This window comes from Trichosurus vulpecula, chromosome 7 (genome assembly GCF_011100635.1).
Source record: "Trichosurus vulpecula isolate mTriVul1 chromosome 7, mTriVul1.pri, whole genome shotgun sequence".
Classification (NCBI taxonomy): domain Eukaryota; kingdom Metazoa; phylum Chordata; class Mammalia; order Diprotodontia; family Phalangeridae; genus Trichosurus; species Trichosurus vulpecula.
The window spans coordinates 229,556,648-229,574,347 of NC_050579.1; the positions used below are offsets into that span (position 1 = coordinate 229,556,648).

General features: G+C 40.1%; 1 protein-coding gene across 1 annotated transcript in view; it reads left to right on the top strand.

Annotated features, from left to right (window-relative positions):
• PKHD1 (PKHD1 ciliary IPT domain containing fibrocystin/polyductin) overlaps positions 1 to 17,700 on the top strand; it is a 638,127-nt gene that overhangs the window by 229,070 nt on the left and 391,357 nt on the right. The window contains exon 37 of the mRNA XM_036768333.1: positions 8,355 to 8,567. Within this exon, the coding sequence (XP_036624228.1) occupies positions 8,355 to 8,567 (213 nt within the window). The remainder of the gene's footprint in view (positions 1 to 8,354; positions 8,568 to 17,700) is intronic.

Consider the following 17,700-nt stretch of genomic DNA (forward strand, 5'->3'; position numbering starts at 1 on the left):
GGATCCTACACCTAGAGCTAGAAGAAATCTGGAAGTTCACCTAGCTCAATTTTCGTCTCGTTGTAGAGATTAGAAACCAAGGTGACTTGCTTCTGATCAGAAGGATAGTAAGCATCAGAAATGGAATTGAACCCACCTAGAGTCTGGAGACCTCCAACTCCAGAATCAGTGCTCTTTTTTTTAATCCCACTGTATCAAACAGACTCTTTGTTATGAGTGTTTAACAACCAGAATTATGAGAGACTTTTCTTTTGGCCTGAATTTCATCAGTATAGGGAATGAAGAGCTTCCTTTACCTTGCAGACTGTCACTCCAGAAGGAAGGAAAGAAGGAAGGAAGAAAGGAGGGGTAAATGCAGGGAGGAAAGGAGGAAGGAAATAAACACTTACTAAGTACTTATAATGAGCTAAGCACTGGAGATACAAATATAAGCAAAAAGAAAGACATCCCCTGCCCTCTAGGAGCTTATATTCTAACAGAGGAAGACAAAGCGTACAAAGGGGATAAAAGGGGAAGGAGGATGGAGGTACCTGGTTTTGGAGGAGGCAGGGCAATGGTCAAGAAGTCAGTCTTGCTGGGAGAAGAAAGAAGGCAAGTCAACCTCTGTCCGTCCACAAAATGGAATGTCCTGGAGGAACTGACCACTGGGAGAAGTGGAGTGGACCTTACAGAGAGACATTCCTTGGTGAATGGGTTTCCTAGTAGTAGATTGTTCCAGGGTGTGGAGGTCTCAGACACCGTGGGAAATTTTAGGATGTGCCAGCTGTAGAGGGGGCATGGTTTTGAAGCCCAGACAAAATCAGGAACAATGCCTAGGAGGCACTGAAAGTTTAAGTGACTTGCCCACACTCAAACAACTCATATATATCAGAGGTGGGGCTTGAACCTAGGTCTTGCTCTCTAGCCATTACACTGTATTGTTTCTTTTTTCTTCTTTTCTTTTTTGGAGGGGGGAAGGCAAGGCAAATGGGGTTAAGTGAATTGCCCAAGGTCACATAGCTAGTAAGTGCATCAAGCATCTGTGGCTGGATTTGAACTCATGTCCTCCTCACTCCAGAGCCGGTGCTCTACTCACCATGCCACCTAGCTGCCCACACACTGCATTGTTTCTTGATGAAAAATATACTGCTACTGTTTTCAAATAGAGTTCTAGAAATAGTTCAAGAGCCCATGTCAGGAGTCCTTCAAATATTCTCCTTCTTTTGAACATATTTTCCTTCCTTAGCTTCTGGGTCACTAGTTCTTCAGGTTTTTCTCCTCTCTCCTCTCCCCTTATATGGTTCCTCTTGCTCTTCGGTTCTGTAGTTGACTGTCTTGTATTGCCATTCTGTGTTACACTCCTTGGCAATGGTTGTCATTTAGTCAATAATCTGATTACAGGATAATTGTACCAGATGTTGTGTTAGGTGAACTAGAGAGCATCTAATGAAGGGCACGACTTGTTTATAAATTGATCTCTTGTTGTCCAGTTCTTTTAGTCATCTCTGACTCTTTGTGACACCATTTGGGGTTTTCTTGGCAAAGATACTGGCATGGTTTGCCATTTCCTTTTCCAGATTATTTTACAGATAAGGAAACTAAGGCAAAGTTAAATGACTTGCCCAGGGTCATATCACTAGTAAGTGTCTGAGGCTGGATTTGAATTCAGGTCTTCCTGACTCCAAACCTGGCACTCCACTGAGTGGCACCTAGCTGCCTATAAATACAGTAGTAAGGGGAAAAGATCTTTAAGTATATTGAAGGCAAATGGACCTTATGAAAATATCTACTATTCAGGATTTCTCCTTCAAACAGAATTTGTTTTAAGCATATCAGCATATCATAAGCAGTATTAGTGGTTTGGACTGTTAAAGGAACATGAAATTGGTTTGTATTATTGAACTGGGATTTTTAATGTTGTTTGTTAGCTAGAATTCTACCTGAATGCCAATAGAATTATAATACTTCAGACTTTTCTGTAGTGGCCTCATCTGGACTCTTAAAGTAGCCTTCTAATTGGTCTCCCTGCCTCAGGTGTCTTCCTACTCCAATCCATCCACTACTGAGCTGTCAAAGTCAAAGTCATCTTCCTGAAATGGAGTTCTGACCATGTAACTCCCCTACTCAACAGACTTCACTGGCTCCTTATTGCCTTAAGGATCAAATATAAAGTCTTCTGTTTGGCTTTTAAAGCTCTTGATAACCTGACCTTTTTCCGTCTCTGCACCCTTCTTATGCTTGACTCTGCTCCACTCACTATATTTTCCCTACAGCACTGTACTACCTCCAGTGACTTACAAAGGACACTCTGTCTCCTATCTCTGTGTCTGCACTATCTTTCCTCCATGCCTGGAACCTCTCTCTCTCTTCCTCTCTCTCTCTTTCTCTCTCTCTCTCTCTCTCTCTCTCTCTCTCTCTCTCTCTCTCTCTCTCTCTCTCCTCTCTTTCTCTCTCCCTCCATTATCTCTAGCTCTTAATTTTCCTTCCTTTTTTCAAGTTAGGGCTCAGATCCTGCCTTTCATAGGAGATCTTCATCTGACCTCCCAGGCCAAATACTTTTCACTTTCTGATTACTTTCCTCCTACTCTGTATATGTTTTGTATGTATCTAGTTTGTTACATGCTGTCTCCCCATTAGACTATAATCTCCTTGAGGGCAGGAAAGTGTTTCAGTTTTCCTTTGTATCTCTAGTACTCAGCCCAATACCTGGCATATAGTAAGTGTGTGGTAAATAATTACTTACTGAATTCTCAAAGCTCCTTCCCTTCTGTTGCTCCATTTGTTCCCTGTAACAACCCTACAGAGGACTAATACAAGTAGTTCATGTTAATCTAGTCTTTTAAAGTTTGCAAAATGCCTTTGTCACAAATACCCTATGAAGTCATTAACAATGAAAACAAAAAATAGAGTGAAAATTTTATAGCACTTTAAAGTTTGCCAAGGACTCGATATATGCTATTTTATTTGGTCTTCACAAATGCCCCTGTAGGGTGAGTGCTATTATCTCCACTTTGTATCTATTTCCAAATCAGTGATTGTTGTAAAGATAAATGAAGATAATATTTGTAAAGTGTTTTACAGAACTTAAACGAATAACCTAAGTGCTAACTTTTATTTAGTTGTGTCTAACTCTTCATGGACCATTTTTTTTGTTTATTTTTTTTGGCAGAGATACTGAAATGGTTTGCCATTTCCTTGTCCAGCTCATTTTGCAGATGAGGCAAACAGGGCTAAGGGTCTTGCCCAGGGTCACATAGCTAGTGTCTGAGGCCAGATTTGAACTCAGGAAGATTAGTCTTCGTGACTCCAGGCCTGGCACTCTATGCACTGCACGACCTGGCTGCCCTGAGTGCTAACTAGCTATTATTAACATATTTAAATTCTATTTTAAAAAACACATTTCTTAGTTGCAAATACAGTGATTATACAAGTGGAGGAAGTGAGGAGCTTTGAGAATTCAGTAAGTAATTATTTACCACACACTTACTATATGCCAGGTACTGGGCTGAGTACTAGAGATACAAAGAAAAACTGAAGCACTTTCCTGCCCTCAAGGAGATTATAGTCTAATGGGGAGACAGCATGTAACAAACTAGATACATACAAAACATATACAGAGTAGGAGGAAAGTAATCAGAAAGTGAAAAGTATTTGACCTGTGAGGTCAGAGGAAGATCTCCTATGAAAGGCAGGATCTGAGCCCTATCTTGAAGAAAGGAAGGAAAATTAAGAGTGAGCTAGAGAGAATGGAGGGAGAGAGAGAGAGAAAGAAAGAGTGAGAGAGAGACAGAGAGAGAGAGAGAGAGAGAGAGAGAGAGAGAGAGAGAGAGAGAGAGAGGGAGGGAGAGGGAGAGGTTCCAGGCATGGAGGAGATAAGTAGAAATTTATCTCTTAAGAAACTGAAAAGCAGATCTGGGCAAAATATTCCATTCTTCAAATAAGTCTTGAGAAGTAAAGTATTGTATATATTCTTGATATTTATATCGATGAAATATTTTTCTTGATGTTTCCTCCTTGAATTACCCTAGTAGGTAAGTGGTCTAAGAGCAAGGTCACAGGTCTTTCTTCTAGTTTGTTTCCTTTTCAACTTCGTACCATTTTTTGGTTCTCTTATTTTTACCATCCCTATAATGTACAGAATATGTAACGACCTCAGGCATGATGCATTTATGCTGTATGTGCTTTTACATTTTTGACAAAGGAGAAAATAGCTCAAACTGTGCATTTTTCTCTTTTAAAAACAGTTTAATTGGGGATTACAGAGAATGCCTAACTTCAGTTATCGTGTCTATGCCATTGACTCCTAGATCTTTATATTCAGCTTTACTCTATCTCCTGAAATTCCATTTGGATATTAAACCATCCCCGCCACCCCCCCCATCCTTGCTTGGACATATTTTATGTGGAGAAATGGGACCCCAAATATTAAAAGATTTATTGGTTATACTCACTGTGTGAAGCACTTTACAAATATTATCTTATTTGATCCTCAGAACGACACTGTGAGGGAGATGCTATCATCCCCATTTTTCAGTGGAAGAAATTGAGGTAGACAGAGGTTAAGTAACTTGCCCATGTATACACTGCTAGTAAGTGTCTGAGGCTGAATGATGTTGGTACACATTGGTAGAAAAGTTGTTAAGTCAGAACTCATAATACTTATGAAATCACAGGTTTGGTTTAAAGAAGTAAAAAGAAGTCAAATAATGATAAGAAGGGTCATCTTTGCTTTGTCTCTCCATTTGTTAGGAAAACTTCTGGTGTTTTTCTTTTGCAAATAATGCAAACTTTTGGTTTTAGACATGTAATTTTCATTATATTAAAATGGCCTTTTTCTACTATTGGGCTTTTCCTGCATCTGTTACTATAAATATGGTTTTGTTTGTTTCTGTCTTAATTTGATTAATCATTTTAACAGCTTTCTTAATATTGAATAATCCTTGCCTCTCCAGTATAAATCTAACTCGGTCATATCGAATACTCTTTTTCATAGATTGCTATAGTTTTTTTGCTAGAATTTCATTTACAATTTTGACATCAATAGGTATTTGTGACCTTGTCTACAGTTTTTTCTCACATTACTTTATTACTCACTGGTTTAGTTATTAGGATCACATTCATCTTATAAAAGGGGTTTGTTCAAGTGTTCTCTTTCTCAATTTTTGAGAATAATTTGACATTTAAAATATTTGATAGAATTCAGTTGTAAACCTGACTGGAGAAGAAATTTTTTTTAGTAGTTCCTTTATGAGTTGTTCAATTTCATTTTCTGAAATGGGGTTATTTATAATATTTTCATTTGAGTATTTTATATGTTTGTAATGCCAGTGCAGGGTTTCTTAACTTGGGTTTCAGGGACTTTTAAAATGTTTCTGATAACTGTATTTCAATAAATTGATTTCTTTAGTAATCCTATACATTAAATCCATAAAATATTATTTATTTAAAAATATTATTCTTAGGAGGGGGTCCATAGGCTTCACTGAACTGCCGAAGGAATCCATGACCCAAAACAGGTTATGAACCCCTGCAACAATTTTCTCTCTTAGATACTTTTTTTGTTCTAAGATTGAAGATGGCAGCAAATCAAAGCTAAGACATTAATATAATCACTACCCCTATTTAGAATGAAAGCAAAAGGTGTGTGGGAAGCAAGGATGATCCTTGATAGGTATATAAAGCTAATTGCTACCGTGACTTTTCCCAATTACAATGAGATATGCCCTTTAAGCTTCCCCTAATGCAGTCCATCCATTCTCATCAAGATTTTTACGCTGAAGTTCTTGTATTGTCTAGCTGTAGACCACTCTGACATTTGAAACATGTTGTTGGAAACAACAAATGCTTATCTGGGACATATTAAGGCATGGAAGAAGTCTGGGATAAACTATGTTTTGGGAAATGCTAAAGCAAAATGGAAGAATTTAATTCTATTTCATTAAAGTTGAAAAATGGCCACAAATGAGTACAGAATGTCCCCAAAATTTTAGTGTACCTTTAATCTTTAGTGGTCTAAAACTACACTAAGATATTTGGGAGAACCTGAATTTTTAATTTATATGTTATTTCATATTTCAAATGTTTGATGCTCACATATTGGTAGTGACAGAAGCAGAGAGAGACAGAGTGACAGGGAGAGACAGAAATAAAGACTGAAACAGAGACACATAAACAGAGAATGAGAGAGAAACAGAGAGAAACATGAATACTTAAGGCAGGGTTTCTATGGTGAGACATATGTAGGGGACAAAAACCATAGCATAAAAGCGAGAATCGACTTAATGGTAATTAATTCAATCTTAGTGCCTTTTCTCCTTATATTGAGGAAGGATGCTGCTATATTCTCTCCAGAAGCCAAAGGGTTACATGATGATTCTACCCTGACAATATTGTGCCTCCTGTTAATAAAACACTTGGAGCCTCTTTAGTTGGCCTCACTCTCAAATTTGAAATATCATATTTTATGCTCTTTTAAAACCAAATTTGATCCTTCATAAGAACATAGCAACAAATTTTAAAACCAAATTTAATCCTTCATAGAAACAATTATGTGATTCTGGGATATTTATATGTATTATTCCCCTTCTTATAGTCTAAGTTCAGGCCAAACCAGCTTTCTTGATATCCTTCACACATGAGATTCCAGTCCCATCTCTGGGCCTTTGTACTGGCTGTTCCCCATGGCTGGAATATAATCCATCTTAACCAACAACTTGTAGAATTCCTAGTTTCTTCCAAAAATTACCTTGTATATATTTGGCACACAGTTTGTCACTAAAACCTCATTTCTACAATATTTTGTATCCCTCATTAGAATATGAAGTCCTTGAGAGAATTGTCTCTATTTGGATACCTAGTACTTAGCACAGTGAGTTGCACATAGTAAGCATTTAATAAATGCTTTTCATTTGTTCATTAATTTATGTTTCCTGTAATAGAACATATGCTCCTGGAGGTTAGATTCTGTTTCTTTTTTTTTATTTTATAGTCCTCAGTGTCTAGAATAGCGCCTGCTGTACATAGTCAGCACTTAATAAATGCTTGTTGATCTAATGACCTGATCTGAAAAGCCAATTGGAAGGGATGTGACACTTGATAAGGACCTGAGAGAACAGGATTTTTTATCATGTCAAAATCCAGCTCATTGGGTAATAAGGGAAAAACACTGTTCCCTTACCTTGTCTTTGCTCTAAATGAGAAGGAATACTGATACTTTTCAAAATGCAAGAATGTTGGAAGCTAGAGAGTCACATTTCATTTTGATATGTAAGGAAAAATGTGTTAGCAAGTAACATTTTTCTTGGGAGGTAGTGAGTTACTCTATCAAAAGAGGTCTTCAAGAAGACTGGATTCTTGTTCAGAAATAAGATGCCCTCTGAAATCCCTTCTAGCACCAAAATTTTACTATTCTGTAATCTATATGAAAAATGACAAAAAAATCATTTACTAATCCAGGCAATCTGTCTACATGCAGTCAATGTGTTTCTGAGTATCTGGGAACTTTAATGATTTTTTTTGTTCATCTAGACTTTTTGTATCGTGCAGATACTATTTATCTACCTTCTGTTTTTCTTCCTAGTCCAGTGGTTTACTCCATAATTCTGCTACATTCTCAAATTTTCTCTGCATACTGTACAAAGTTCTCCTTCCTCCCTTTTTAATTCTCTTCCTTCCTCCCTGTCTTCCTTCTTATCTCCTTCCCTTCCATTTCTCTCTCCCTCCTTTCCTTCTTCCCTCTTTTCCTCCCTTCCTTCCCTTCTATGTCCTTCTCTGTTTTTCTCTTTCAAATGGGTCTTTTGGAATGTTTTTTTCCTCAACAAAACACTGTTGTCTTCAGAATTCAGTAATCTCAATTCTTTAGAGCACTAAATTTTTATATACAGTATCATAAATATTCACCCCATCACTATCTGAAACTTACATGATTTGAGGGAAATAGCAATAAGTAACTTGGAGCTAAAATCCACACAGATGTGTTGATGTGGGATTTCAGGAGAGCTAAAGTAAGTATTCCTTTCACTAAATGAAATTATTTTAAAGTCTTTTAAAACATGTAGTCACAGAATTCCTTTTGCAAAAACCTTAATTACTGATTTACCCATTTTCATAGCCATCTTTAGCTGGCATCTTAACATGACAGTTTCTTTGCTGCGTGTCTGACTCCTATAATTTGGCTTATAGGGGCCACACCAAGAGGGAATAAGCTCAAACTCAAGCAGGAGAAAAGACAAGAGGAACAATTTCCTGAGACAATAAGGTTGAACTGTATTACCAAGGAATTAAATAAAAATCTCTTTCCCTGGAGTTCCAGAAGGAAGAGAATACACATCTTGTCAAAGGTTCTAACAATGTGGTTTTTTTTTTTTGACAATTAGGTGGTAAGCTGATGTTTACCGGCCCAGGACCCATTGAACTCCATGCTCACTGCATCCTGGTGTCTCATGGTGGTGAGCTCCACATAGGATCCCAGGAAGAACCTTACCATGGCAAAGCTCTGATCCATCTCCATGGGAGTTCTCCTTCCACTGCCTTCTTTCCATATGGAGCCAAATTTCTTGCTGTGAGGAATGGAACATTGTCTCTCCATGGTGAGTCAGGCCGGTGAGCTGCAGAATGAGCATGCTAGAGATTTTACTTTTGGTCTGGACTGTGATTTCATCTGTGTTCATGTTCCCTTCCCAGAAGAGAACTCACTCCACTAAAGCTTATTGGCAACCACTCAGAAAGTTTGTTTTAGAGTTCTCTCTCTGGAGGCACTAAGAGGCTAATTGACATCACAGACCTAGCCAGTGTGTATCTTAGGCAGGACACAGATCACCCGGTGTCTCCAATGAGCCATCATTTGTGCTGGAGATATGTTTGTTAAATCTGGATATACTGGGAAATATTATTAGTGAATCCTTTGCTGGTTAAATGATGTGGAAGAAAGGCCAGTCTGGTTTCAGCATGGGGCTATTCCTTTAAACCAGATAATGTCTCTGTGTTGTCTTTATTACTTACATCTGTGTGCCTCAGGCAACTCCCCAGGACTTATCTACTATCTGTGATCTGGGATGATGGAGGGAGTTTCCCCCATACTGATGAAATCATAGAACCTTTGCTATCATGATTATTTAATACTTATTGATTCTTTCCTACTTCTACCACCCAACATCAAACCGAACATAGAGAGGCTTCTGTTTTAATCTCAACCGCCCCTCCCAATGTGCTGAGAAGGTTATTTCCAGAGATCAAAGAAAGGACTTAGGATCAACCAATCAACAAGCATTTATTAAGCACCCACTCTATTCTTGGCACTGGGGGTACAAATACAACCACGAGGAAACTACATACAATTTTCTGTACCCTACAGTACCTCAGTCTGGCCTTTGATCAATAGATACCACTTGCCCCCAATTTTCTAAAACAGTATCTTTTTTAGTCTATTTAAGAAAAAAAAGATTAACTGGCAATTTCTGAGGTGGTGAAATTTGGAAAGAGGTAAAATTTAGGCTTAATTTAAGATAAGCCTTCCAAACAGTTAGCAGAACTTTAGGGAGGGTACGGGAATTGAGGCTTCATTTAGGGTGCCAGCCGTCAGGGACTATGATTTCCATGTCTCATAAAACTTGGCCAATCTTGTGCCATGCATAGTATGGCTACCATCTCAATCACATTCCGGTCCTTTCCTGGTTCTAGTGGCCTATGCCTCTAAGGGAATGCTGCCCTGCTTTCTCCCATTGCCTTCTACTCACTAGCTTCTTGCTTACCCTTCCCCACTGCCCAACCCCCAGCCTACTCCTTGGGATTGGAGGGTCCAGGGATGTTCCACAGGAATTAGACTTTTGGGAGGAGGATGTTCCTCCCTGACCTCAAGTGGCCCAACTCCACCCTACTCCCTCCCCAGTAGTAGCTTCAGGATTTCCCAGGGTCTGCGTCTCTGCTCCCACTAGGCCTTGTTTTCTGACTTCTCTCCCCACACTTCCCACCACCCTTGGCCCAGGTACTAGAATTCAAGGAAGATACCATGGTGATGCCATTAGCTTATCTTTCTACAATGGTTTACATACAGTATATTCTTTGATCCTGTCCTTTAGGTGAGTAGTTCAAGAATCATTCATCTCTTTTTGCAAATGAGGAAACTGAGGCTTATAAAGGTTAAGCAACTTGTTCAAATGACACACATCTAGGAGCCACTGCTGGGGAGGGAGTAGGGTAGACCTGGGTCATTTTAGGATGGGCACAGTCAATCCCAGGGAGCTTCCCTCCCCCTCCCCTACCCCCAGAGTCTATTCTGGATTCTTGAATCCCAAACTAGTTCTTAAATTCAAATCTCCTGATTCCCAAGTCCAGTGTTCTTGTCAGTACAACACCACTTTTCTTGTAATGTTAAATACATTTATAGAGTGCTAGGAAACCAACAGATGGGAAGGGATATGAAAGTGAATGCTTTAACCTAAAAGTTTGACACAATACCTAAAACATTAGGAATAATGTTCACTTTAGTGAATATTTTAAAATGTCTGTCTTTAAGCCCTCAAAATCCTTTGTTTTCTTCTCAGCCATAGGTCAGATCATCCAAGACAAAAGCTTTTGAGTGGATAGACACTTTGTGATCACATCGTAGGACCACCATTTTCACTCCTCCAATTCTCTTTCCTTTTTGTTCTTATCGCCTAGCTTTTTCTGTGATCTTGAAGTCTTGCAACCTTGAAGGACGCTCCTCAATTATTTTGAGAACAAGAAGTGGTTCTTGAACTTGGGATCAGCAAACAACTTAGTTAAATAGACCTTGTAGGCTGCCCAATGTCCTTTTGCCTTTTAAACCTGGATGATAAAGAGGTGAAGGCATGAGATCAGAATATCAAAAATGATCCCCTTCAGTAAGGTCTTATATGTCTCTCCATCATGTTTCTTTCATCCTTGTACATGTGGGAAGCTTTCACTGCCTTTATCCAGAAATCTAAAGATATGTGATCTAAGTACATTATAAGCTCCTTGAGGGAAGGGATCTCCCGCAGTAAGTAATACAAATGCCTAGAATATAATTGGTATCTAATCAATATTTGCTGATTGATTGTTGGTATTGTTGTGTTTGTCTCTCGTTTTTGAAGAGGACCACGACATCAGGGCAATGATGACATGACTTGCAATTGACTTTGATTTGAGTGAGGGAGGGCAGTGCAAGGTCACAGCCTCACTGTCTCCTCCAGAGCCATCTGGGTCCAGTGGCCTGATATTCACTGGAGATGGCCCAGGATGCATTGGGAGACCCTAGCCCTTTCAGGCTAAGGTCTTTGCAGGTTCTCTCTTTTCAGGCCCATTCAGTGAATAGGCCTCTTGTTGATTATTGAAATTGGCAATAGTGGTGACATTGTTATGCTACCGACTTGATGCCATCAAAATGCAGTGAGTTACTAGCTAAGAAGACCTTCATCAAAATGGACAGTTTCCTGCTATTCTCTTTTCTCTGGTTGTCTTGGATCATTTCTCACGCAGACATTTTGGTACAATCCAATGAACCACCTGGTACAACCTAGAGGACCTATTTAGGCCACCAGGGGCTCCACATTTTGATGACCATTGTCCTAGGGAGTACTTTCAGTATAATTTTTGCTGGAATTTGAAATTCACATGAAAAATATTAATAACTCATTTTTGTAGTGCTTTACAGTTTAGAAAGCACTTTTCTCACAGTAACTCCTTGGGGTGGGTAAAATAGATATCATTCCCATTTTCTAGATGAGAAAATTGAATCCGGGAGAAGGTAGGTGTCTTGCTTAGAGTTAGGAGGTTAGGAAATTGCAGATCGGCGACTCCAGTTCTTGTCTTCTGTCTTTGAGTCCATTGCTCTCACCATGCTACCTTTTTTTAGGGATGGAATTTATCCTTATTAATCTACTAGACAGTCATTCTCACCTTTTCTCCCTCTATTGTAGTCAACAGAGATAGGGAGTAGACCTGTGATTTCTTTGCTATCGAGAACTTGTAAGTTAAGGAAACACCTTCTACCCCATTTATTGTATTAGAGAGTTGCCTAAAGGACTGAGAGGTTAAATAACCTGTCCAGTGACACATAGCCAGGATGTTTCAGAGGTAGGACTCCAATCCAGGTCCTCCTGGCTTTAAGAGTGGTTCTCTAGCCACTAACCCTCCGTCCCCCCACACATACCCTCATCACTGCATTTTTTGTAAATAGCAATAAAGATTCAACTTGTGAAATGTATTTTTAATGCCTTTTCATTGATATCTTTTGTTTTGTCACCTTCATTTCCAAATATATGCTTTCCCCTCTGTACCTTCCACAGCCATTTCTCAAAACTAAAGAAAGAGGGAAGAAAAGAAGAGGGAAAAAACCAGTACAGCAAAACTAACAAAAACATCATTTGAGTCTGACAATATGTGAGTTGTACCACACCTAGTGGTCCCCAAATTTTTGCTTGCAGGTCTGCGCTTCCAGTGTACACTGTTCTTTATAAGCGTTTATGTGCTGAAAACACATTGGAAAGGAAAGCTCAACTGATATGGCTTACAATCAATAGTAGGTAATAAAAGCAAGCCATCCCCTCCCCCTAAATACACATCCAGGTTTGTGAAATTAAAAATAGATATTGCTACTTGACAACCACAGTGGTGGTTCTGGCAGCTACAAGCAGAAAGGCCTACTCATATTTCTCTTCCTAGCTCCTTTCCTGCTTTCCTGGGGCCATATTGAAGCTAGGGACTACATAACAAATTGCCCAGGGCCCCATATGGGAGGAACTAGGAACTCAATGATACAAAAGAGCAGTAATCTAAAAGACAGATGAATGCAAGTGTTTTCTTGGCTAATGTACAGACACTTGCTATTTATTTGGATGGTCTGTGATTGAGTAAGGAGCATAGGTGTTCTGTGAAAGAGGTATTTTGTTTTATTTAATAATTAAAGAATCAGAAGGTATAGCAGATAAATGTTCCAGTCTATTTATTACTGCAAGAGCAGATCACCATCTGAGCTCAAGTCAACAAGCCTTTATTAAGGGCCTATTAATGACCCTGAGCAAGTCACTTAACCCCGGTTTGTCTTAATCCACTGGAGAAGGAAATGACAAACCACTCCATTATTCTTGCCAAGAAAACCCCCAGACAGTACTGGCAAGCTATGGTCCACAGGGTCACGAAGAGTCAAGTTGGACAAGACTGAATGACTGAACAACCATGCTCCAGGCATAGTGCTAGATTATGGGAACACAAAGAAAGGCAAGAAGCAGTCTCTGATCTCAAGGAGTTCACCATCTAATGGGGGAAGGAAAATGCCAACTACTTTGTACAAACAGGATAAATTGCAGATAATCAACAGAGAGAAAGCATTAGAATTAAGGAGGATCAGGAAAGGTAGGTGGGATTTTAGCTGGCATCTGAAGGAAGCCAGTGAATCTAGAAGGCAGAGATGGAGATTCAGAGAGTTCTAGGTTGGGGGGAACAGCCAGCAAAAATGCCTAGAACTAGGAGATGGAGCATCTTGTGTGAAGAACAGCTCTTTGTCATTGGACCTCAGAGTACATAGAAGGGAGTAAGTCAGAAAAAGACTAGAAAAGTAGGAAGGGGTCAGGGTATGAAATTGAATGGCATTGAATGCCAATGGGAAGATTTTATATTTGATCCTGGAATTGATAGGATGTCACTGGAGTTTATTGAATAGGGGTGTGCGCGCGCGCGTGTGTGTGTGTGTGTGTGTGTGTGTGTGTGTGTGTGTGTGTGTGTGTGACATAGTTGGATCTGTGCTTTAGGAAGATAAATTTGACAGCTGAGTGGAGGACTGACTGAAGTTGGAAGAGAGGAGGTCAAAAAGAGATTCCTCCTGCTTCAATATCCTGTTGTATCATGGTTCCTAATTCTTTTTGGAATTTCCCTGGTCTATTAGTTGGCACATCCAGAGTAGGGCTTATGAATTAAGGGGAAAGAATGATTTTCTCTCCATTGTCCAGTATGCAAAGAAATACTGTGATCCTGAGTCTCTCTTTCAAACTCCGAAAGGACGTCAAGGAAAGCTGCATAGAAGAACTTGCCTTTGAGTTGTGCCTTGGATAATAGAATACAAAATGGAGCATAATAAGAACATGAGAGGGAGAGGAAGTAAGTGTTTTGTGAGATCCAAAGGGAAAGAAAAAAAATTCTGGGAAGAGAGAGAATGTTAAGGGAGGCTTCTTGGTGGAGGTGGTATTTAAGTTGAATCAACACGCAGAAAGAATGTCAATACAAGGAGATACAGGGAAGGAGAAATAGTATAGGTGTAGGAAAAATATGTGCCAACGTGAACTCTATCTTCTATTTTATTACTAAGTACCATTATGCTAGGGTTAGGTTCTGTTTGTTTGTGTAACATCATATGGGTGGGTTGGAGTAGGGTGCCTGTTTCCACTAAGGGGCCCCTGCCTTAGGCTCATATGTACTTGGATAAGTCCTGGGTGAGCCTACACTCTAAAGAAAGGGAGCAGCTTTTTCTCATTGTCTCTGGTTTTCTTTATTTCCACACCAGAGCCCAGAGGGAAATCACTTAAACTAAGGTTTGGCTCAAGTCTAGGGTTTATCCAAAAGGTACATTGTAGTGTGTGTGTGTGTGTGTGTGTGTGTGTGTGTGTGTGTGTGTGTGTGTGTGCATGCACATGTGCATGTGTGTTACCACTGTAGTTTACGTTTGTCCACATGGATTTGTCTAAATGTAGCTCACAGGGAGATGTGAATGTTTCTAGAGCCCTTCCCTCCACCATCCTCTTCAAAGAAGACTTTGATTTCTGTCAGGAGGGAAGCAGGAGATTGGGTCCATGAGGTTGGTTACTCTGCTCTCCTCAAAAGGGGTTACTGGGCTAGAAGCCAACATATTGGAGAGCCATAACCATAATATCTTACCTTCACTAAGAGAGAGTCCAAAGTCTCACCCAAGGGGAAATTTCCCTAAGTATCTTATGAAGCAAACTGGGAACAGGGACATACTTGAGGCAATGGCCTTTCTACATGTTGGCTTCTTCCCAGAGTCTTTCTCTCCTTCCTGAGGCCTCTCCCTATGGAAAAACAGGAACCATGTGTGGTGAAGCTAGAAAATCAGAAGACATAGGATCTCTCCTTTCTAAGCTCTTGCCAACTCCACTTCTCACTTAGGCATAGAGCATGGAGCAATCATTCTCCATCTGTGATGAAAGGCTTGTACACATCGTCTTGAGTCCCCGTTTATATGGTCAATAGGGTCCTTTCTGGACAGGTAATCAATGTACAAAGCAGATCACATACAGGATAACTATTTATTTTCTCCACATACAAAAACTGCTTAAAATACAGCGCTTGTAAGCATCCTTTGACAAAGACTTAAAATATGAAATTGTAACCTCTGTTATACTCTCTCTGATGGCTATGAAACATAAAATATTTTGTGACTTTTTCTTTCGCCTTCACCTTGACTTGGCACTACTATCTGAATAACTACCCCAGTGTCCATTTCTTTTGGCAAGCCAGGGCATGGCTTGGGCTCCTTCTGCTGTTAATAGTCATCTTCTCCTCTAAGAGACATTGTAGTATCTATAGAAAGCTCCTCCTGCTGCCAGTCAGCACTGACTGAGGAAGCCAAGTTCTCTTGAATTCACTATGTAGTCCCTAGGTTTGAAAAGTCTACCTATTTGCATTGTTATTTGGTCACCCGTACTTTGGGAAAGAAACATAAGCAGAAGAGGCCGCTGGGACCCAAGGTCAAGGCTAAAGATTACTTCACCCTAATGACAGGAAGAAAGGGCCCTTAACGGTAGATTCACTTCTTTTAAGGGTTATTAATTGGGCTACTGCTCCTGGCTCAGTGGCCAGTTCTGTTTGATACAGTCTAATCAAGGCATCAAGGTGGGAGGAAGTGACCAATAACAGGCTTCTGATTGTGTACGTGCTTTGGCAAAGGGTAAAAAACCCCTGTCTCGTACCTCATGTCAATTTTTAAAATTTACTTAGAGCCAACTCAAAATTTCTTGCAGAGGAGCAGACTTTTTTACTTCTGAGTTGAGTTAACTTCCCTGGCTCCTTAGATTCTGCACCCACCACCCACTAGAAAACACCTTTTGATTTAAATCAGTTTTCTTGGATGGAAAAAAAAAATCCTTGCTCTTGGTGCATTTGCTTCCCAGCAGCATATTCAGACCATTCCCGGGCATGGCTGTAATCAGGGCTTCTTGGAAACTCTTTATGTAGCCCACAACATAGCCAGAAGCAGAGTAGTGCCCAATGAAAAGGAGGCTAGAGGCCTTTAGCTGGCATCTTATCCCTCACATCAAACAGAACTGTTTCTGACTGTTTCTAATTTAGCCCCAGCTTGAGTTGTGTGGAACTGCACAAATTGGAGTGCCTGTCAGCATTGTTGTTTTCCCACCTTCTCCCTCTTTCCATTCCCCCATCCCTAAGACTAGGTCCCCTCACCCCTCCCACTTCAGAATATCTTATCAGAGATCAAAATCACTGTGCAAGTATGCTTTGAACTGCTCAGCTGTCACAGAGGAGATGAAGTCAGATTTAAATTTATTTTCCTCTTCTTTCCTTCCTTCTTTAACTTTTCTCTTCTTTCTCTCTTCCTTCCTTCCTTCCTTCCTTCCTTCCTTCCTTCCTTCCTTCCTTCCTTCCTTCCTTCCTTCCTCCTTTCCTCCCTCCATCCCTTCCTTTCTTCCTTTCTTTCTTTCTTTCTCTTTCTTTCTTTCTTTCTTTCTTTCTCTTTCTTTCTTCCTCTTTCTTTTTTTCCTCGCTTCCTTCCTTCCTTTCTTCCTTCTTCCTTTCTCTCTTTCTCTTCTTCTCTTCCTTCCTCTCTTTCTTTCTTTCTTTCTTTCTTTTTTCCTTCCTTCCTTCCTTCCTCCTTTCTCTCTTTCTCTTCTTCCCCTCCTTCTTCCCTTTCTCCCTTCCTTCATTTTCCTCTTTCTTTCCTTCCTTCTTCTGTTTTTCTCTTTATTCTTCTACTTGCTCTCCTTCCCTCTGTTTCCTGTCTCTCACTTTCCCTCCCTTTTTCTGCCTCTCATTTCTTCACACACTTTGCCTTCCTCTCTTTCTCCTTTTTCCTCTTTTTCTTATTCCCTTTTCCTATCTCCTTTAATTTACTTCTATCTCTTTCTCCCTCTCTTCCTTTTTCTCTCTTCTTGCCTCCACTTTCCTGGATCTCTTCTTCCCTCATTCTTTCCCTAGCTCTCTCCTCTTTCTCCCTCTGTCTCATTACCTCTCCCTCTTTTCCCTCCCTTCTGTGTGCCCCCCCCCATCTATTCCTCTTTTTCCTGATTTGGTAAGGATTAGGACAGGGAATATTCTACAGCTATGGTTGAGTTCAGATTGCTTAGTAAGTTCTGTCAGCTAGTCTTGGTGATGTGTTAATATGACTAAAAAGTCCTAGAATTCCATGTGAATGGCAGTTTGGTGCTTGGGTGGCTGGAGTCAATGGGGAAATTTCACAGTTGCCTTTGGCTTTAGCCAATCTGACTGCCAATCAGGGTGCACCACCCATAAACTGACTGCCATTCACACGTCATTTTTAAAGGGGGTTGCCGTCAGCTGGGGCAACTTGAATTTTTGACAATGTAATTATGGTTCTTGCTTCCACAGTGGGAGTCTGAGCAGGATTGAGGGGGTTTTTATTGATTGTTCAGAAGGGAAATTTATCAATGTCTCCTGTTCCATTCCCATTACCTCCCTGAGAAAGTTGCCTGACAGTCTCCTAGGAGAAAATGAGTTTCCTGGCCTTGTCTGGATCCC